This window comes from Syngnathoides biaculeatus, chromosome 2, assembly GCF_019802595.1.
Source record: "Syngnathoides biaculeatus isolate LvHL_M chromosome 2, ASM1980259v1, whole genome shotgun sequence".
In the NCBI taxonomy this organism is placed as follows: Eukaryota; Metazoa; Chordata; class Actinopteri; order Syngnathiformes; family Syngnathidae; genus Syngnathoides; species Syngnathoides biaculeatus.
The window spans coordinates 5,805,857-5,828,000 of NC_084641.1; the positions used below are offsets into that span (position 1 = coordinate 5,805,857).

The 22,144-nt window shown below is 42.1% G+C and overlaps 2 protein-coding genes across 2 annotated transcripts in view; one reads left to right on the forward strand and one right to left on the reverse strand.

Annotated features, from left to right (window-relative positions):
* The window catches only part of LOC133505669 (dihydropyridine-sensitive L-type skeletal muscle calcium channel subunit alpha-1-like), a 25,569-nt gene extending 19,964 nt beyond the window's left edge, over positions 1–5,605 (forward strand). The window contains exons 35-45 of the mRNA XM_061828945.1: positions 63–190; positions 276–372; positions 1,047–1,149; positions 1,227–1,328; positions 1,395–1,528; positions 1,592–1,717; positions 2,052–2,260; positions 2,327–2,391; positions 2,630–2,676; positions 2,750–2,800; positions 2,883–5,605. Of these exons, the coding sequence (XP_061684929.1) occupies positions 63–190; positions 276–372; positions 1,047–1,149; positions 1,227–1,328; positions 1,395–1,528; positions 1,592–1,717; positions 2,052–2,260; positions 2,327–2,391; positions 2,630–2,676; positions 2,750–2,800; positions 2,883–3,122 (1,302 nt within the window). The 3' untranslated portion in view covers positions 3,123–5,605. The remainder of the gene's footprint in view (positions 1–62; positions 191–275; positions 373–1,046; positions 1,150–1,226; positions 1,329–1,394; positions 1,529–1,591; positions 1,718–2,051; positions 2,261–2,326; positions 2,392–2,629; positions 2,677–2,749; positions 2,801–2,882) is intronic.
* On the reverse strand, positions 5,171–22,108 carry smc1a (structural maintenance of chromosomes 1A). Its single transcript, XM_061828871.1, has 26 exons — positions 21,720–22,108; positions 20,208–20,396; positions 18,146–18,258; positions 17,756–17,959; positions 17,289–17,527; positions 16,949–17,207; positions 16,573–16,713; positions 16,411–16,493; positions 16,212–16,311; positions 16,007–16,114; positions 15,741–15,926; positions 14,908–15,087; positions 11,484–11,630; positions 10,940–11,077; positions 10,747–10,863; positions 10,561–10,667; positions 9,401–9,542; positions 9,170–9,315; positions 8,934–9,087; positions 8,753–8,860; positions 7,647–7,803; positions 7,412–7,566; positions 6,311–6,462; positions 6,168–6,237; positions 5,979–6,089; positions 5,171–5,797 (listed from the first exon to the last, which is right to left on the reverse strand). Exons 1-26 carry the CDS (start codon positions 21,826–21,828, stop codon positions 5,720–5,722), a joined length of 3,693 nt encoding a protein of 1,230 aa, XP_061684855.1. The 5' UTR covers positions 21,829–22,108; the 3' UTR covers positions 5,171–5,719.
* Between the last annotated feature and the right edge of the window lie 36 nt (positions 22,109–22,144).

The window sequence follows — 22,144 nt, forward strand, 5'->3', positions numbered from 1 at the left end:
TTGCAATTGCTTCCTTGTTTCACTCCACTACATTCAACAATAAACGCTGAAACGGTCTGCAGATCCTCAACCTGTTTGTTGCCGTCATCATGGACAATTTCGACTACCTGACGCGTGATTGGTCACTGCTCGGACCACATCACCTTGATGAGTTTAAGAAGATTTGGGCTGAATATGATCCTGAGGCTACGTAAGACATCATGACATAGACTATTCACAAAAATGAAGGGATGTTTCACTTCTGCATAAAATTTCGTGATGAACTTCCCTAATAGAGGCCGAATTAAGCATCTGGACGTTGTGACGCTACTGAGACGCATCCAGCCTCCTTTGGGCTTTGGCAAGTTCTGCCCTCATCGTGCAGCTTGCAAGGTACGCTAATGAACAAAATGAAAAAACACGAGGCAACCACAGTCGGATTAAGAATAACACCTTTAATGACTAAGGTCTTTTAGAATTCTAGAAAAAATGGTCTTTCAAAATCTTAACTGGAACACATACTCGGAACTACAGTGTAGGTAAAGTAAGGTCATTTAATCACAAATTTTCCGATCCAAAATTCATATTAAAAAGTTTTATTTGGCCATTTAGATTAACTTTCTCTCCAATAAGATTTATTTGATGTTTTCAACTAATGCAACATAAGATGAAATAAAAAAAAAAAAAAAACTTTTGATTAAAATCACTGTGACCTGATTGCAAGCATTTTGTGTTTGTTAAAGCGGAGATTGCACATTTCTGCTTCAGATACACTAAAATTGTGATAATAGATTGATTGTAAATTGTTTGCAATGCAAAAGTCACTGATGCTGTAGTTGTACACACGCCTGACTTTGTTGCGGGCAGCGTGGGATCGATTCCCACTCAATGACGATCTTGATATGTCCCCGGTGACTGACTGGCGACCACCGGAGTCTACCTTTCCCCCAGAGTTAGCTGGGTTAACCTCTAGCACTCTCGTGACCTTTGTGAGGATGAGTGGCTACGAAAATGGTATTTGCAATGCAATTTCAAATCCACAACAAGCTTTGTCTTTGTGCCCACAGCGCTTGGTTGGCATGAACATGCCACTCAACAGTGATGGAACTGTCACCTTCAACGCCACCCTCTTTTCTCTGGTCAGAACAGCACTCAAGATCAAAACAGAAGGTGGCGCTCACGGTCGCATTTCAAGGTTGTAGTTGTGTGTGTTTGTTGACGTGGATCACTTGGTTTCTTCTGAGCAGGAAATTTTGAGCAGGCCAACGAGGAACTTCGAGCGATTATCAAGGCAATCTGGAAGCGCACAAGCATGAAGTTGTTGGATCAGGTCATCCCTCCAATAGGCGGTGAGTCTTGCAGCGAAACCGGAGGCCACTGACCTTTACAAAGACTGCCCGCGTCTTCATTTCCAGATGATGAGGTCACCGTGGGAAAATTCTATGCCACTTTCCTGCTCCAGGATCATTTGCGTAAGTTCCTGAAGCGCCAGGAAGAGTACTACGGATACCGGCCAACCAAAAAGAACGCTTCCGGCCCCGAGATCCAGGTGAGCTCTTCGAATGGTTTTAGACTTATTTCTACTTCATGGCTCCTCTTCTTTATCCTCCAGGCAGGTCTGAGGAGTATCGAGGATGAGGTGACTGCAGAAATGCACAGAGCTATTTCTGGAGACCTGCAGAATGAAGAAGAAATGGACAGAGCAATGGAGGAGGCTGGAGAAGAGCATATTTACCAGGTGAGAGAACCTGGATGGTCTCCCGGCAGGAAGTGAAACTTTGCAAAGAAATGTGCAATTTCAGATGAAACGGCTTCAATCCTTTTGGGGAGATTTATACAGAGCTCTAAACACGACAAACAAATTAATAGTGGCCACAATACAGATACTATGACCTTGTATTGTGCATTGGAAACACAAAGGAACTCCCCAAAGTGTTCCTTTCCTAAACTTGGAAGCGTGGAATTGTCTGAAATGTTTGAATATTTCACAGATCTGATGTTTGTTCCAGTATTTTTTGTTTTCAATACTGAACTTTTGATCGATAAGGCTGACATCTGCATCGTATTTGCAGCGCAGACACGGCTTGTTTGGGAATCGGGAAGAGCCATTCGCAACTGAGAACACCCACACTCAACCGCCGCATATGACCAACCAGAGGCCCCTCAAATTCTTGGAAAACCAGCCCGAGTCGGCACTCGTCTCTTCCGGCGTGGAGCCCGTTACAGACTTTCTACCCACAACGGCCCCCAAAAGCAACACGAACAACAATGCCTTTGCAGAGTGAGCGACAACCATCCTCAGATGATTGTGTACACGTCTGACGAGAAGCTTCTCGCTGTCTTTCAGATTGTCATTGAAAAGAGAAGGAAGTCCCGAAGAGCCCGACAGTCCCAGTGAGGACGCAGAGACGGGTATTGTCCACAGTGTGCAGATTTCATCACTAGTTTGCTGCAAGAACAGCAAATTGCGGGAAAAGTACTGAAACACTGAACAATTAAACGTGTGTTCACAAGTTAAGAGAAAGGCACATTAGGTTCACCTTGAAGGGTTGTAGTTAATTTTAGGTTCATCCTTAAAATCTATCATCCGCAACATTTTGAGTAGTATAAATAAATGTGAGATATCTAATTTATATATTCCATCCTTTAGATAACCCTCACTCCTGGGACTTCACAGTGAGAACAGATAGAACACAGGTAACACCCTCAGCCAGTCTACACAATTTGAAGCACACGCGCAAGCCATTAAAAATACTCTTCCTCATTGCAGTTCCCCTACGAACCGAGGCTCAGTGACAGTCCGAATTCAGCTGATCATGAAGTGAGTTTTCACCAGTGGTCCCTCATCAATCATCTGTAGATCAATCACGCCCTCAGCTCAAATTTTCCATATTGGATTCCAGGCCAAGAATGAGACGGCCGACGATGTGCACAGCACAATAGAAGACTTGGAAGGCGCGGCCCGGGCTATCCTCAAGAAGAAGCGACGCATCCCTGTGCCTCCTGGCGCCTCTGCTGACCCCCCACTGAAAACAGAGCAGCCGGACCCAGCTGTGAGGAGGAAGAGACGTCCTGTTCCGACAACTCCCTCCACTCATGGTCCGCACAGGACCGAACAATACGAGGGCGACTCGAACGTTTAGAGACGTACACACGTGGTCATTTATTGCCTGACATTTTTAAGAGGAGGCGACTTCATCCTTAAAAGCACATTGGCCGTTCCAGCTTTGAATAAAATGTGGTTGAAACACATTCTTGAACACCTATGCGCTCTGATTGAAACTGAAAGATTAGTTTCTTTGCCAAATTCAAATAGGGCACATGACCCCTGAATGATCAGAAATTCTCCCGTGTTCTGTTTCGTTTAAAATTTAGACAAAAGATCTGACAAAAGACACAAATCACTGTTTACATGCTGTATTCATTTGTAGCGGTGGACAGCCAAAATGGTCAGTGCAAATCACATTTCTTTATTGGAGTTCTTCAGTTTCAAACACAATAATATTTTTGATTGAATGACGGGTCATGATTTAACAATGGTAGTTAATGTATTTGTTATGAGCAGCGTTGTACTGAAAACTGATTGCACGAGGATGGAGCCAACGGAAGGTGTCTCCCTGTCAAACATAAATATTAAGTGTTACCTTCAACGTGGAACACCAGCTGTTTTGTGAAACTGGTTGTCTTCCATGTTCTTATTTCAAAATATTCCGACACAACAGATGATGCGGGGTTAAGTCATTCATTGCAGCTTTGAATTTTCACCATCATAAAAATATTTATGAACCGTACAGGCGATGGTTGACGTAATTTTCTTTAATATACATTCAAGTTAAAGTAATGTGAGGAGTAAAACTACTCAAAAAGGTGCCTAAATGTGCCATTTGGGATTAAACGTCTGGTCGTTTTCATGCTAGTTATTTGCCAATGCGCATTCACTTAGCATCTGCTTGGTATGATACATTCGTGAATGTAGCTGAAGGGCTCAAACACAAAAGCAAACCTTGTTTTTTGGGGAGGGGAGGTTGAATTATGTACTTGATGTGTTTTTTTGTTTTTTTATTTTTAGTTTGTTTTGCCTTCCATGTTAAGATAATATTTTGTATTTAGGGTATTCTGAGATACAGATTAAGCCATGAGGAGGTTAGATTGTGGTTTAAAAAAATCTAATTTGTGGAAAAGGCTTTTCAAAAAGGTCTTATTTCACTGCAAAAGTAGATAAAGCCAAGAAAAAGATGTCAAATTTTCACATAAGTATACAATTATACTGAAATTGTATTATGAAGTCAAATTATGTCTTAATCTTAGCCCTTACAAAAGTTTTACGTGATTATCACAATTTACTCCTAACTTTTAACTGCATTCAAAGCCTTTATTTTAGGTAATTTATTATTTTTTGAAATGGGAGTCATTTATTTCGCAGCATTATGAAATGTAATGTTGAACGATGCCGTGATTGGCAATCTGCGAGAAGGTCTGTCTGTAATTTTTGCAATTCAACTCTTCCGTTGATAGTTACTAAATCATTATAATGCTCATATTGTACTGTGAAGTTATACCTTTTATGTCACAGTAAATTTTACTCCTGGCAAACTTCTGCAGTGACATCACAAAATTCCAAAGAAAACGCAAAAGTTGGTGTGTAAGTTTACAACTCCAGGTTTTTTTTTTACTTGATCCATTTTCCAAATTTCCCACTTTCGAGCCATTTTTCTTTTTAAAGTAACCATTATAATGTAGGCAAAGGCAGTTTTTTTGGGCGGGGCGGGGGATACTGTATGTATAAACCTGGGTGTTTTTTTTTCTCCTCCTGCAAGCGGAGCAAAAGTGACATTAAGCAAGGTGGGTAACAGTTGTGAATGAAAAGGAGCATTTTTGACAGTATTCCGCATAATTTATGTACCAAATAAATTTGCCGAGGCTATGAGTTTGCCTGGGTGCTGCTGCCCCTGCAGAAGTTTCTAATTTTAAAGTGAGACCCTCTTTAAATAGTTTTAACTAGCAGGCTATGGTCCGCTTATGGAATGGAATCTCCAACAATGAGGAGGGCTCATATGAAGCTGCTGTTAAGTTTTGAGTAAAGACAAACCGCAACACATGCTGGAATGGAAAATTAAGAGTGAATGAGTCCAAGAGCATTTTAAATAACTGAATTTTTATTCCACAAATTTAAAGCAGTCAATAAAAGACACTGGAGAGGAAATTGTCTCACTTGCATGGAGTTTTCCATTTGCTTAATGGATATTCAGAAAATGGCTCACGGGAATATAAACACTGCTAATAATAGTACAATTATTTTTTAATAATCACTATAAATGATGACTGGTTCCAAACGCATATTCATAATGTAACAGCACTTGAAAAAGTAAAACATTTCTTTGGACAGGAAACTGCTTGTCATTCCATCTCAGGCGATATAAAAGAATTTCTGAATTCAGCGGATGAAACAATTGAGCGTCACTTTTATTCTCAACTCATTTCCGGGTGAAACTAACAACAAATTAAATCAAGTGGACAATTATGTAGTTATCTGTCTACGTACAATTTGGCTGTAACTGTATGCAGGACAACCATTAACTGCTTAAAAAAAAAGTCCTCCTATCCAAACAATACATAACCAAACCAATGATCAGATTTAACGAGGCCTGAAAGATATAAGAATTTCAGCTACAGGACACAACAGAATAAAGGAATGCAAGTTTTGGTGGGGAGAGGCTTTCTAGTGACAGGAAAGTTGGTACTATTCAGGATTTGGGTTGGCGTCAGGATACTGGGCGAGGTCAAAGGTGAGCACTTTGCTGATCACACAATCTCCTTGCTGTGGGCGAGAAAGGAGGAAGAAAAGATTAGCCCTGCTATACCGGAGATTTACAAGGGGTCTGCAAGTCCAAATTTGGAGTTGCTCACTTGGGCATTAAAGCTGATTCTGATTAAGGATATTGACAGATTTACATCACTTGGAATGCCTAAGGACACATGACTAAAAGAACGCTACACACCTCTGGATAAACCCCGATGAGCGAGTCGGCTTTGGTGTAGAACTCCTCCTTCAGGGAGATGACAATTGCCTGGAAGTTCTGCACTGACTGGTCTTTGATATAATTGGCTACCTATGAGTGGAACAGAAGATAAATCGCGATGATGATTTTAGTTACGATCACAAAGCAATCTCTGACTTCAGGGCAGACCTTGCCAATGTTAGTGTTGTCAAGTGCAGCATCAATCTCATCAAGCACGAAGAACGGGGCGGGTTTGTAGCTGAAGTGAGCAGAAAAATAAAAAATTAGTAACGAGGACCTTTAAGGACTACTTGTTTTCACAAGTGTTTCACCTGTGAATGGCAAAAAGCAGAGCCAGAGCCGCCACAGTCTTCTCTCCACCCGACAGGTTGTCCATGGGTCGGAACCGCTTTCCAGGAGCCACGCAGTTATAGTTGATGCCGTCCAAGTAGGGCTCCTCTGGATTTTCTGGGCCGAGGAAAGCCTTCAAAAGGAACACACGCGTGTGACTGGCATGACAAAACAGAGGACTGAAATCTGCTGTTCCCAAAAGCAGCGGGTTTTGTAGCAAATTTCGGAACAGGCTCAAAAATGCACTTTGAGCAGGACTTGTTACAGGAACTCTGCTAGGAAGCCAACATTTTTTTTTTCTAAAGCCAATCCTAATCGAATTTAAGACCCTGCCTTCATTAAACTGAAAATGTAGAACTTGTTTTTTTTTTTTTGTTTTGATATAAACAATTTACTGCAGGTCAATACTGCCAATTTTTCTTCAACTGGTTGACACAATAAGAACTTTGAACATCAGATTAGAAAATTACAAAGGATAAATGTCTTTATTTAAAAAAAAAAAAAAGTATGACTTTTTAAGGAACCATGCGTCCTTTTAGCAAACCACATGAATGAACCACAACATCACAAAACTCTGTCACTGTAAAAGACTACCTAGAATTTGTTTGGTCGTGCCAGATATTCATTACAAGCTGCTCTGCACAGAAACTGGAGAGAATATATGTGACTACTGCGACCCCAGTTCATCGCAGGATTTATACTAGTACAGTTTTTGAAAACATTAAAAGTTTCTTTCGGCTTGTCCCGTAAGGGGTCGCCACAGCATGACATCTTAGATGAACGCTCATATTTGTTTGGCACCGTTTTTACGCCAAGTGCCCTTCTTGATGCAACTCTCTCAGGGCAGTTTTTGAAAACATTGTAAACAAAACAAAAAAATCCACAACAGACTGGAATTACTGTATATCCTAATTTGGTGATTAAAGCTAATTTATTTAGTGTCTATTTGTCATCATATCAACTTTAATATGTACCTTTACATTTGGTTACTTTCAACTGTAAGGCTCTGAGTCAGGATCTTGGACGCTCCGACTTCCCAGTAGTCCAGACTGCAGCAAATATCAAGCGAGAGTCGAAATTACCTGGGCACTGCTGTTGCGCGAGAGGGCCTTGTAGATCTTGTCAATGTTGGTGGCCACAGACTCAAAGCAGGTATTGAAGCGGTCGAATCGTTCCTTCTTGATCAGCTCAAAGGCCTGTTTGGCCTTCTTAGCCCTCTTGCGAGCGGCCTCAAACTCTTTAGGGCACAAAGATGAGCGGTGTCACCCATCAACACTTGCCCCATCTTTGAAGTCAACCTTCACACTGGCAGCTCACCATCACTGGTCTCCTGGAACTTATCCCTGACGCTCTCTAGCTTCTCCATGGCCTTCATGTTGGGGGCACTTATCCTCTGCAGGATGCTCTGCTGCTCATTCAGACGCTGCTGTAGCGTGTTGGTCTCCGCCTTGATCTCCTCCTCAGACAAGGCATCCTGCGGATAACCCAGATTTCTTTTTTTCGTGGGCAAAACTCTTTTATATGGTACAAATTAGGGCTGCACAATTGCGGGCAAAATAATTATCATGATTACTTTGATCAATATTTTGATCAGGATTATTAATCAGAATTACTCCTCATCAGAATCATCTTTATTTTGCCCAGCTGCTCGAGTACCACAGACAAGTCCTCGTGTTAGGGAAAAGGCTTTACTTTTAGTATACCACTTCTCAACAAATAGGTAACAGTTTTCAGTGCAAAATAACTTTTTAAATAAGAATGATACATAATGATTAAGAAAAAAAAAATAAACATACCCACCCCAAAAAAAAAAATTCCCCTCTACAACAGGCTAACAGAAAAAATACACTATTATGAAAGGGCAATCATGTATTGCAACTCAATGGAAGTAAATATATTTTATGCATAAAAGGCTAACATCAAGCTGCTAGCACCGCCTTCTCTTTTGAAAATCCCTGTCATCAATATAGTGAATTAAGGACAGGCACCTCTCCATTGGTCATTCGCGCACGTACACAAAACTGCAAAGACCTCAACAGTTGAGATTTTTCTCTCTTGCCATTTTTGTAATGAGGTCAGGCCAGCCAAAAGTGAAAATCAAGGCAGCTGCTAAGATTCTTAGTCACATCTTCCCATGACGCGCTGCATCTCTGCCAAAATGCTAAGAGGGTCAACTTCAAAATTAAATCTTATAGATGACTACATCAGGCATCAATGCCATTTTTGGCTTTTATTTTGAAGCTGGCCACACCTTGGCTGGCTACTAGATGACGAGAACTGCTACAAACGAAGCACTTTTCAGATGTAGCAGTCCCCACATTTCAAGTGTAAAAAATAAATACAAATCACTGACAATCAGGCTGATTTCACTGTGGCAGGTAAAATCCCGATCACAATTAACACAATGGTGTGATTGGTCTTACCTTCAGCTCGTCCGACAGGTTGCTGTAGTCGATCTCAATGAGTGCCTCTTTAGCCAAAACACTACTGGATGTTCTCTGACTGTTTGATTCATCTGTCTGAGAACTCCCCTGAGCGGACAAAAGAGAAGAGTCTTCACTTGTCCAGTTTGTCCCCAGAAATTGACACAAGGCTGATCCGCACCTCCCCCTGACTAATGTCGTCCATTGTTCCAGAGCGAAGAGGCAACCGGATGTCTTGCATTTTGCACGCCTGCAGCAGGTTGTGACGGTCGCTGCGCTTCTGCTCCAGTTTTGTCTCGATGGCCGTCACTTCCTTCTGGAGCTGTGTTAACTCCCTGGGAAGCACCGACAACAACCTTTGTAGCACACCTCTTCTTTAAAGGAGAAGTTCTACATACGATAATTGCATGAGCTTACTTATTGGCACCTCCCAATTTCTTCCGGATCTCCTCCATCTCGTGGTTCTTATCGTTGACTTCAGATTTCTTGGTGAGGTGCTGGTTCTTCAGATCTTGCAGCTGAGCCATCGTCTCATCAATGATCTTCATGTGCCTCTGTTCCTCCTGATAAAAAAAAAAAAAAGATGAAAAGGAAGAATGTGAGTGAAGAAAGTCAAAGGGAAAAATTAAATGATCTTTTTGCCCATACCTTCTTTAGTCTTTCAATTTCAGCTTCGTCCTTCTTGACAGTCTGCTCCCACATCATGACCTTCTCCTGGTCCTCCTTCAGCTGGTTTTTCTCATAGTCCACCTGGATTCCCAGGCGGGTCTTCTGGGTCTCAAACTCAAGACTGGAACAAAAATCATTGCATTTCACTTATATTTAGAAAAACAAACACACACACACACACATAGTCGTGCCTTGAGAAAGGAGTCCCCCAACTTAATCGTTAATCAAGATACAAGCTGTTGTTAAAACTTGCTAGCTAAATTTGAAGAGCAGAAATATGAACAAAACATGTAGAAAGACAAAATAAGGGTATATATTCTTTATACGATGTGAGGAAAGACTGATATCCCTGCAACAGTCTCTAGTCTGGGCAGCAGGGTGCACAACTGGTAAGAACCTTTGCCTCACAGTTCTGAGGACCAGGGTTCAAAACCTGATCCCATCTCTGTGGAGTTTGCATATTCTCCCTGTGCCTGTGTGGGTCTTATCCGGGTACTCCGTGGTACCATGTATGGTAGGTTCATTGAAGACTTTAAATTACCCGTAGGTGTGAATGTAAGTGCAACTGTTTGCTTGTCTCTATGTGCCGTGCGATTGGCTGGCAAGCAGTTCAGGGTGTGCCCCGCCTCCTACTTAGTGATAGCTGGGATCAGCTCCAGCACTGTGAGTATAAGGAGCACAGAATATGTGGCTTGTAAACCAAAAGGAGCAGCACAACATCCAGTGAAATTAAGCACAAAAAAATTAAACATGGTTTAATGTTTAACTTATATCTAATTATGCTAGTACTGTTTATTTTTGTAAGGCACACAATTATAGAGTGCAATTTAGAGTGACTATGTTGGTAGAAGGGTGCTGAGGATGGAGCTGGCAGGCAAAAGAGCGAGGGGAAGACCAAAGAAAAGGTTGATGGATGTTGTGAGGGAAGACATGAGGGTACTTGGGGTTAGAGAGGAGGATGCAGGAGATAGGCTTAGATGGAAAAAGATGACACGCAATGGCGACCCCTAACGGCACAAGCCAAAAGGAAAAGAAGAAGTTTAAAAAAAATGTTGGCTTCCTGGGGATGCTGGAACAGATGAATGGCATTCACACAAATTTCAGTGGGCAAAGACAAAACGAGTACTACATAAACTCACCGCTTCTTGGCAATCTCATTCTGTCTTTTCACCTTCTCCTCCTCAAACTCTCTGATGTTTCTCACACCAATCTCCTTGCAGAACTCTACAAACACCTCATCCTCCACCTGAAAAGGCATTGAGAAATGTTACTGCCCCCAGCACGTTTTGATAAACCTGAGAGCATCTTTTTTGCTCGAGACTCACCAAGTTCATGCGGTCCCTGAGATCTGTGATTTCCCGCTCGCGCGACTGTATGATCCTCTTGATGTCATTGATGCGAGGACCAAAGTTTGCCAGTTCGCTCTCCAACTTGGACTTTTCCTGCAAGGCACAAAATTGATTTCAAAGGCTGAGGAGGCGGAACAGGGAAGAATGTTTAAAAAAAAAAAAGTCCGACCTGCATGTTGAGAGAGAGGTGGCGTGTTTTGGTCTGCTCCAGGTCACTCTGGGAATATTTAAGTCTCATCTGCAGGCCGTGTGCCTGCGACTGCACTTGACGCAGCTCCGCCTCTTTCCTCTTGGCCTTCATTTGCTCCTACAAAGCACAGTATTGATGGGACATGGGTTAGTGTCATCCAAATAACGTCTCACCAGTACAGACTTGATAACTTCAAAGGTCACAGGATAACTACTTCGAGCTACCCCTAAGTCAACAGTAGTTTAAAAAATCGTTAAAAAAGGTAATGCATTATTGAAGGTGTTTAAAAAAAAAAACAAAAACAAAAACCTGAAGGTTGTTTTTAACTTGTATTCTTACTTTTATGGAAACTACATGGAGTTTAGAAGCACATTTGACCAGGTGAAAAAGAAAGAAGCTTAAATGTTCTGCCTCTGGCTGGGAAATTTGACAATGAAATGGGTCCAAATGGTACCATCCCTGCCTCAATTTGAGCAAAGAAAACCCCTCTACAAAGGAACTACTGAAATGAGACTCAAATTACCTTGAGCTCATCAGTAAGTTTCTCCTTCTTCTCTTTGAGCTTGTCCACCGCTTTCTCGTCCCAGCGTCTGGCCTTGGCCTTCAGGTCACTGGCTCCTCCTGAGATGACACCAGATTTCTGGAAAAGGGTTCCATCCAGGGCAACAGTCTGGATAGGCATGGACAATCAGAGGTTGAGAAGAAACACACATCAGCTACACATTTCTGTCCACAAATAGTAGTATACACATGGTGACCACAATATTAGGTACAACCACATCATTAAATGTCCTTTAAGTATTGGATCCACTCATAATGTACCAGTATTAGGTGAATCTGGTCCCCCAACATCTTTCAAAATCAACAAACTTTTTTCTGGAGGTGAGGTTCATCATGTAAGAGCTGTGTTTCAAATTTGAAGGAAATCGAATTGTGTTTAGGGGTTTCTCATGGAGATCGAATTTTTCGAAATGAGTCGGATTTTGGTAAAGAATAGTCGATCAGCAATGCGGCCATTTTCCGGAAAAAAATTTCTAAGCTATCGTCAAGCGGCGTCGAGAACATCAGGACATTCCCCGGAACGTTCAGAAGCACTCGTGAAATCCTTGAGCAGGTTGACCTCTCAGCCCTAGTTGGTGTTTACTGCTGGATGTTTGCTGCTGTAAAAAGCAAAAATGCAGAAAGACCCGCAGTATTTTTTGCTTGGGACCGTCCCAACCGCAGATGATAAAGCCATCAAAGGAGCCAAACTTCCTTCCAGAAAACAGAATCTTCTGTCATTCATTGCTGCAAAAGAGGAATTCCAAAGACAAGACGTCGCCAAGCCTATCAGGGAAGCCGCAAAATCTGTCTTTCAGGAAGTCGTGATTTTTTTTACCAGAAAGCGAGGATACCAACAGTTGCGGAAAACAAGATGTCGGAGAAGGTTAAATCGTTATACGCTGATATGCAAGAGCTGATGAAAATTCCGAAAGATCGACGATTGTCAGGAAGACCGCTTAGACGCAAAGATTTCAAATCCGGATTGGAGGTGACGTTTCCATTCTGGCCACGTGATGTCTTCGATCGTATTTAAAATGAAGAAGACCGCCTGTTCCTGAAAAACATGATGGAGACCAGGACGAACGCGATGGGAGGCATTGATTCAAACTTGGCCACAACCGAGAAGAAGGTTGCGGAGCGTATCACACAAAACACCATGCGCATTGAGAGAGAACGGCAACGACAGCTTGAGACAGAAGTGAATAAGGAACTGGTCGAAGACCCGGACGAGTGATCCAAAACAGATGATTCAGACGAATTCGCTCTATCAACATCGACTTCCCCATCGAAGACTGAAGAAGACTGGCTCAGATATACACGTCCCATTTGATGTACTGAAATCACCGAAATTAGTATCAACGGCAATGAGGAACAACATTTCTCCTACTGTGCTAGCGGCAACCGTAGAATCACTCATCAGCTAATGTGATGGCACTACATCTGCAGTAAACTTCAACCCGGCGCAGTCCTACCGGTACCGGAAGGACGCGGCTGCCCACATTTCTGAGAGAATCCAGACGGACTGGGTTCCTCCCCAACCAGCAGCAATTCACTGGGATGGCAAACTAATGGAGATGTTACCTGATAAATACGCAAAGGATGATCGTCTTCCCGTGTTGATTTCAGGCGTGGGTGGGATCAAATTGCTCGGTGTCCTGCCCTTCCTGTAAAGTCTTTGGAAAGAGCTGGAGATGTTCTTTCTAAAGCTACACTTGATCTAGCGGAGACATGGAACTGTCGTGGCAATATTTCAGCTATGGTATTTGATACCACCAGTGCTAATACGGGACATCTCACAGCTGGCTTCAATTGCATCCAGGAAAACCTCGGGAAAGCTCTGTTGTGGTGCACCTGTCGAAGACATGTGGGTGAAATCTTACTCACAAAGGCTTGGGATGCTCTGGGTGTGGAAGTATCGAAAAGCAGAGACGTGTCAGTGTTTACGAAATTCAGGGACAGGTACTCCGAACTGGATTTGACTGCTGAGCTGACGAGAGACAGCAGTTCGGATCCTTTTATGCTGGAGCAGCGACATCATGTAATTGAACTTCTGACAACCATCAAGACAGGCACTGGTGACCTCAACTCGGCTGCTGTGAACTTGTTACCGCGATGAGACTACTGAGAACTTCTACACTTGGTTTTAGTTTACCTAGGAGAGGACAATACATCCAACTTTCACAAACCCGGTGCGACACACAAAGCTCGCTGGATGGCGAAACTTTTGTATGCGATCAAAATGATTCTTTTAAGAAATTCTGTCACCGATTTGAAGGATAGACTCTTATCAAAGTGTGTCATGGATAAAGTAGCAACATTTGTGACGCACATTTATTTATGTGCCGTGGTGGTTCATGTGTCCAATTAGCTCGGAAGCGCCGATCAATGATTTACAATTGGCTAAATATTTGACGAAATTTGTGAATATTGATCCAGTGAGAGCTAAAGCCGTTTTGAAGGGGTTCATGTATGACTACTGGTACTTGGTGCCAGAAATGATTCCGCTCAGTCTCTTCAGTGACAGTCTCGACAGGACAGAGAAATGTGAAATGGCGGAAACAATTATCTCATTACCAAAGAAACCACATAACGAGAGTCGGCACGGGACTGGTTACGGGAAACAAATTTTCCCTCGTTCTGACCCTGAACATACATAGTTGAAAGATTTGTGTTCATGCGATTTGTGGAAATTCTTTGAATTACTTGATATAGACACTGATTTTCTTCATGAAGATCCTGAACAATGGCACTCAATGGAAAACTACCGAAAACATCAATCTGTGGTCTGAAACCTGTGGGTGACTAACGACAGCGCCGAGTGAGGTGTAAAATTAGCTGCCGAATTTCTAAAATCCGCTAAAATAAAAAAAAAAAACCTACCAAAATATTGAACAAGTTCTGGAAAATGACAGGAAAGCTATACCAAACCAACGGAAGAAAATGAAAACCGAAATTGAAAATTGGCATTTGCATTTGTAGACTGTAGACAAATTGAGAAAAATGTAAGGTTTTACTATTCCAGCGTTCTGTAGGTACATTTCAGGATGTATGTTTTGAATGACAGATGTTCATTTGAATGAATATTTCACGAATATATTTTAATCTTTCCTTTTGGCTATTTTTTTTAATGAAATCACAGATATTTTATTGCTTGCAGTCCACTGATGCGAGTAGAAATGTAGGCTTTAATGTGTCAATTTGACTGATGCAATGTTGAGATTTCCATCCCGATGAGGAACCCCTAAACATTGAAATATTTCATCCGAATGTCACCATTTTACTTTTAATATAAATGTTCAGTTCAAAAGACTCAAGTTTTCAAAATCAAGGGGGACCAGATTCACCCGAACCAGTATATCTGTTGAGTGGGAGCAAAGTGGAAAGCGGACATATACGGATCGTACCTTGTGCCTGTACGGTCCTCCAAAAGCAATCCTCCTGGCATCCTCCACATTATCACACACCAGAGCATTGCCACACGCGTACTGCAGTGCTTTCTTGATGTGAGGAGGCTCGTAGCGGATCACATCAATAACCAGCTTGGCTCCCCGCAGCTCTCGAAGTTTTTCATCAGTTGGCTTCACCTGTGTTGAGACGAGACACAGCAAAAATAAAGTTAAGTAAAAAATTACACTTAGATATATTAAACAGGGATATCTACAAAAAAAATGCACACACTGCTGGAACTATGCCCCAGTCTGTGATAACAATTATCACTGACCAGACAAAAAGCATCTACTAGATCACAAAAGCAACAAGCAAACTGCATCATCTTCCCCAGCTCTTTTTCAACGATCTAACAGCCATAAGTGATGGATTACATGAAGCGATAATCCATCTAAGCAGCGTAATAGGCGGGTATATCAGTGCCTTCTGCACCAAAGCATTCCAGTTACCAATTTTTAACAAAACGGGCTTGAGGGGCTGAAAATTTCTTCTCCAAAATGGGGGTAGCTGCAAAAAAAGTTTAGGCCGGGGTGAAGACCAATAGATTATCGATTTGTTCAAAATTATTCCACCTGACAACGAAGATATAGAGTTGTATCTGGCTCTGCTCATATTTGGTGATGAAGATTTCCATGTAATTTTTTTTCATCATAAATCTCAAATCTCTTTCATCTCGGTAAAAAAGCAAGGTCAAGTAAGTAAAGAGATGTTATGTTATCATGGTATCATTGGTCATAAACACAATGCACAAACTGATTCCACTGCAATCATGGAGGTGTGTGGCATTCACCTCCAGGTAGTCGAGTGGCAGAAAAGTCTCAGGTTCTCCTCGCTGCTCCTTGATGTACTGGATACAATCCCTGCCCGTCTTCTCGGAATCAACAATGATGGCGTCCATGTTCTTCCCCAACACTTTGGTCACAGCAATCTGATATTTCTTCTGAGTGGGCTGGCACAAATCTATCAAACGGCCATACTGTAGAAAGAACAACAATACCGTGTTTTCAACTTCAACGGGCTTCCATGATCGACTTAACTTTAAAGGCGATGCCTCACCACAGAGCCAGGGTAAAGGCGTTTGATGCTCTCCATGATTTCAGCCTTACGCTGCTGTCGACTGTTCTCCTGTCTGTCGATCCTGGCATCGCCAAGCTGCTCCATGACCTTGATGGAAAACAACAACGGAGGAGACATTTTCAACATGCAATGATGTGTGACAGTGGGAGTGTGTGTATGTGTGTGTGTATACTACTGCATCTACCTGGTTCAGCTCCATGTTGATCTCATCGATCCTCCTCTTGGCCATTTCCACCTCCTCAGTCAGTTCCTCCTCCATGCGTTTTTGCTCATCCAGAGACTGCCTGCACACAGTGACAGGGAAAACAAGGGTGAATGAATGAGGTTTTGTTTTTTGTTTTTTTTTTTTATTAAAGTGCATGTTACAGTGCAGCATAGCAGACCTGCTAGTGGTGATGTAATCCTCCAACTTTTCTATGCGCTTCTGGTTTTCCTCAATCTCACGAATTTTCTGTTTGATTTTGGCCTGAAGGGTAAAGAAAAATAAAGGACTTGTAATTTCATGCATTCAAACCTTGCACATGCTCCTAAAAGTCTTTTTATACCTCTGTCTCCACTTTCTTCCTCTCCTCCAAGTCAAGGCGGTCCTGATCAGCTTTCTGGTCCCGGTTGAACTTCTCCAGCTCCTGAGCCAGTGTGGCTGCACGTTTACTGGCTTCCTCCTTCAGACGATGGTACTGCTTGACCTACAAGTGAAACAAATGTGAGAATTTAAGGTGTTTTACATTCGATTTGTACAAAGCTCCAATATATTGATTATTTGAGTATACGTTCTACACTTTTTGAGACATTTCAGTTTGGCGTTGTTCTGTTACATTTTTGTAATGTAAAATACATGCTTTGTCTAAATAAAGGTGGGAAAAATGCTTTATTGTAATATGCAGGCAATAATACTGCAAGCAACACTCAAGTTTATGGTACCTGGTTCTCCTCCAATGTGAGGTCCTGACCCTGGCTCTGCGCTTCCTCCTCCATGCGCTCCTCAAACTCTTGCTTGGCAAGCTCCACCGCTTTCATCTCCTTGTCAAGCTCATCCATGTCCGCCTTGCGCTTCTTGTACATCTTCTGGGCGTTCTGCAACGATTTCCGAGCCGCCTCAAGCTTCTTGATCTTGTGCGAGGTGTTCTCTTTGGCCTTGATGTACTGCGGCCTTTTTTGATTTAGCTCAGAGTCCTTCTCTCTGCGAGCAGATGTAAAGAGATTGTTTGGATGGAAGCCAAAAACAAACCTACCTTGAAACAGGAACAGCATGGTAACTCACTTGATCTCTTTCTCAATTGTCTGTTGCTCCCTCATCAGCCTCCCAAGTTCCTTCTTCTTGTCTTTCAGCTCCTCCTCCACGTGGTCCATCCTTTTACGGTCCTTGTCGATCTCCTTGTTGCGCTGGCCCAGCTCTTTGTTCAGCTTTTCGATCTCAGTCTCGTTGTGGAAGAGCTTGAATAGCTGCAACTGGACGCTGGCCCTTGCCACTTCATCCTTTAGTCGCTGGTAGCGCTCAGCCTAAAAAAAAGACGGATGGTTGACTAAAAGGTGGGAGGTGTTCTGATTCTGATTTTGCACAGACCAGTTTATTCATAGTTTATTCATTTATTTTTAACTGTTTAGTCTAATATAGCACTGTAGGTTTGTGAACTCAACTGTTCACCTGATGTTAGATGTCATCTATGTATGACACATCTGACAAAGTTGTTTGAAGTTGAAAATATCAGTTGTATCCCACAACCTCACCTCCTCTTTCTCCTGCTTGGCCTCTTTACGCTCAGCCGCTATGTTCTTCTTGCGATGATAGTTAAACTGCGTGTCCTCTTCTGCCTTGACCATCTCCTTCTTCCTCCGATCATACTCCTGGGCCAGCTCCCCTGAGCGCGAGATCTCTTCGAACAAAGCTGTGCGCTCCTTGGGGTTCTTCATGGCAATTGACTCTACGGCTCCCTAAAGTGACGACGACAACAATGAATTTAAAAAGCAATTGGACACATTGCATTTCAATAACACCTCTTGTTAAATTATATTTCCCCACAAAGCATTTTATACAATTCATTGCCAATCCATTAATTTGACAGTATTCCGAGCCACTGGAAAAAGGCGAACACATTTCTGATTGATGCTGCGGCTCACCTGGAAAACCAAGAAGTTCCGAGCCTTGATCAGAATACCAAGTTTTTCCAGCTGCTCACTGTAATCCGGCAAGCCCACAACTTTGTTGTTGATGCGGTATTCAGAGGAAGAACCTGCCACATAATTTGTCCAAAAAATAAGGTTTAAAAGACAAGATGTCTGAAAATATGTCGACTTCCTCAAAAAAAAAAAAAATTCAAACAAGTATCGACAGAACTGCAGAAAAGTGCAAAGTGTGGTCAGATAAAGGACTCAATGTACATGTCAGACAAATGGACAGTCTCCTGCCAAAGAATTGGAACAGCAATGTCAATTCCTTTGTTTATTTTGTATACAAAAGAAATTTGGGTTTCAGATGAAAAGATGACAATCTTTTGACATGAGACAATAGTTCATGATTTCAGCTTTTATTTCATAGTATTTATTTCTAGATGTATGAAAGAGGGCGGCACGGTGGATCAGCTGTAGAGCATTGGCCTCACACTTCTGAGGACTGGGTTCAAATCCTGGCTTCCCCCTGTGTGGAGTTTGCATTTTCTCCCCGTGCCTGCATGGGTTTTCTCCGGGCACTTCGGTTTCCTCCCACATCACAAAAACATGCAACATTAATTGGACACTCTAAATTGCCCCAAGGAGTGAGTGTGAGTACGAATGTTGTCTGTCTCTATGTGCCCAGCCAGGCTGGCAACCAGTTCAGGGTGTAATCTGCCTCCTGCCCGATGACAGCTGCGAGAGTCTTCAGCACTCCCACAACCCCTTTGAGGATAAGCAGCTCAAAAAATTCATGGATGTGTCAAAGAACTCGGGAGAGAGCACCTTTTGTTTGAAGAGTCCCACTTTTCAAGTGGGCAAAAGTATTGGAGTATGTGAGCTATCTATGGGATAAAAACAAACCATTTTGAAGCTCAGAGAAGGGGGAAACTTGATCGGAGCTATTGCATAAACATTTGGCATAGACAACACAAACATGTGTTATGCGCTGAAAAAGAAAAACTACTGGTGTACTGAGTAAATGACATCAAACAGGTCGACCAAGGGTATCAACAGAAGTGTAAGTGTTGATACTATGCGTTTACCACTTGATGAGGAGACTGAAGGGAAGATACCCGCAGAAACAAGAATTTAAAGGGGAAATCCAGTGCTATGCATGAACAATGTATCCAATAGGTCATGTAATATGTACCCTATTTTGACAATGTGATGTTAAATCCTCTCTCATTTGATAGTGTTTTGAGAAGATTTTTATCGACTATTGAGAATTTTCTGGGGCACATGATCTACGTGCTCGGATGTGACGTGTACCATGCCGCAACAAAGGCTCGATTAGATGGGACACCATTTATGCCCAGCGCCGATTTCTTGTATTTATCCTCAGGCTGGAGTAAAGGACCGGGAAAGTATTTTGAATGGAAATGCAAAGGGTTGGTGAAATCAATTGGTGACGGGCTTAGTCCAGTAATTACAAGTAAGGTTTATGGCACTACATAATCAATGTTATTCATTCACTTAAACTCACTCAGGTTGCAGGCATGCTGGAGCTTATCCTGGCTGACTGTGGGCAAGAGGCGGGGTACACACAGGACTGGTCACCAGCGAGTCACAGGGCACATATAAACAACCATTCACACTTACGGACATTTTAAAGTCCTCAATTAACCTACCTTGCATGTTTTTGGGATGTGGGAGGAAACCGCAGTACCCAACAAAAACCCACACAGGCAATGGGATAATATGCAAACTCCACACACTCAAGGCAGGATTTGAACCCCAGTCCACAGAGCTGTGAAGCTTCACTGCGCCGCTAGACATTATTGTTATTTGTCAGTTCCAATACTTTTTCTCACTTGTAAAGTGGACGTTCAACCAAACGGCCCTCTGTCGTGAGGTGTTTAAAACATCTAGAAGTAAATAGAGTAACTTCAAATTCTGAGCCTTTGTCTGATAGTCATATTTTGTTCTAAAACCCAAATGTCTTCAGTATACCACAAAAACAAAGAAATTGACCTTGCTGTTCCAATACTTTTGGAGGGGACTTGTACCTGGTCCTGAAGGAGTTTCATACCAATGATCATCCTGGTGAAGGAGCGTTCCTCTCCGTCATCCTCCTGGTAGACCATACTGACAAAAGCTCTGTTGGCAGCCGGTTTCCCAACAGGCGCCCCGTGGATTAGATCCTTCAGAGTCTTCACCCGCAAGTTGCTGGTCTTCTCTGCCAACACAAAGCTGATGGCATCCATAAGATTTGACTTTCCTGCAGAAGCATTTAGACTGCTTATTACACAGAAATAAAAGATAAACAGCACTTTTAATGCTTTTATTTATGTAGCAGACAAAATTGTTTACACCAATATGGACACCTTCAAGGATACACATTCGCCCCCAAAAAAAGAAAAATACAAATAAAATAATAGATACGCATGTATCAACTGCTGGCTGTTGCAATTGGTCCAGCAACGAACTACACCCTCAATTGTGCATTTTTGTGTAGCAGATCAGCTGTTTTACAATGTGTCATTGATTCTGGGTTATTCACTGGCTAAAAACTACACACCAAAACTTACAACACTAAACACCTACTTATAATAATGACTTTGAATTTTCTTTATACATCGGTAACACCTTATAGCAGTCTGACAGCATTTCCTGAATTTATAGTTTCCACCCCACCCCCCACCCCCCGCAAAAAAAACCTTTTAGTGAATAGGATAGGTTTTCAAATCCAAATAATAAACTGTATTCTAGATTTTTCTATGCTTATTACACAAATTTTGGGGAGCTCCTGTTGCCCAGGTACTTTTTAATGTTACTCTGACCTGCCATTTCTTTCACATTACATTCCCTTAAAAAGCCAATTTAATTAATTTTATCAATTATAAATGCCTCTCAACTGCGCTATATGTATCCCTTCATACAGATTTTAACAACTTATGGACTGCTTGTTCATTCCCGGCTCTTAACTTGTTCTTCTTTTTCCCAATGCATATTTGAGTGCCAGCCAAAACCGCATCACATCACTGGACCACTACCTGCAAACCCTTATATTGCAAACCAGGGCACTTGGTTTTCCAAGTTAGTCAGTGTATCATTGTGTTTTTTGTGTTGTTTGTTTATTGTTATGTTAAAATGTACCAGTCTTTAGGAAATAGGATAAAGATTAAAGTTATAAAGGTTTCAAGCTCTGTAAAAACAAAAACGGCCACACCTAATATCACGACACTTACTGTCTTTGACGTTGACCAGACATTGGGACATTCTCAATGGTGTTAAAGATGCAAAACGTTCTAAATTTAAAAGTACAAAATGATACTTGTATTGCGGGACTCGTCTTTAAAAAGAGATGTCTGACAATGCATGTAATTTTTTTCCCACATATACCTCCCTACAAACAAACAAAAAATACAATTGTCCCTGCAACTGCAAAGAATGAAGTGTGCACAAGTAAACGAGACACAACCGATGCATATTGATGACTGACGCAGAATATATAGAGACAAACGCCATCAACTCAATCCATTTGTTGTTGTTCTGATTTGGAAGCAACACGAGCAGCAGCACTTTGTAATAGCAAACATACCCGATCCATTGGGGCCGATGATCGCCGTGAATTTATGAAAGGGTCCAATGATTTGCCGTCCCTTGTATGACTTGAAGTTTTCGATCTCAATGAGTTTCAGATAACCCATTGTAGTTCAGCAGTCAAAATTTGGTTAAAAAAAAATCAAATCAAATAAAAGGGCGACAGGCTAGTGATGGCTAATGCTAACAAGCGATGTCTACTGGACGAGTGCTGAAAACAAAAGCATGCGCGCAAACAAATAAACCTCGCTGCTCACTTTGATGCCCGACGATGTGAGCATCCCACTGGCGAATGCATCTACCCGGCAATCATTGCAAGTCAGTCCTAATGTCAACTACTCGACGTAATGCAGCGGTGACAACAATGCGCCATTTCACATTCCAACCGGAAGAAAGAGTTAGAGCGCGAGAGACGTACTCTCG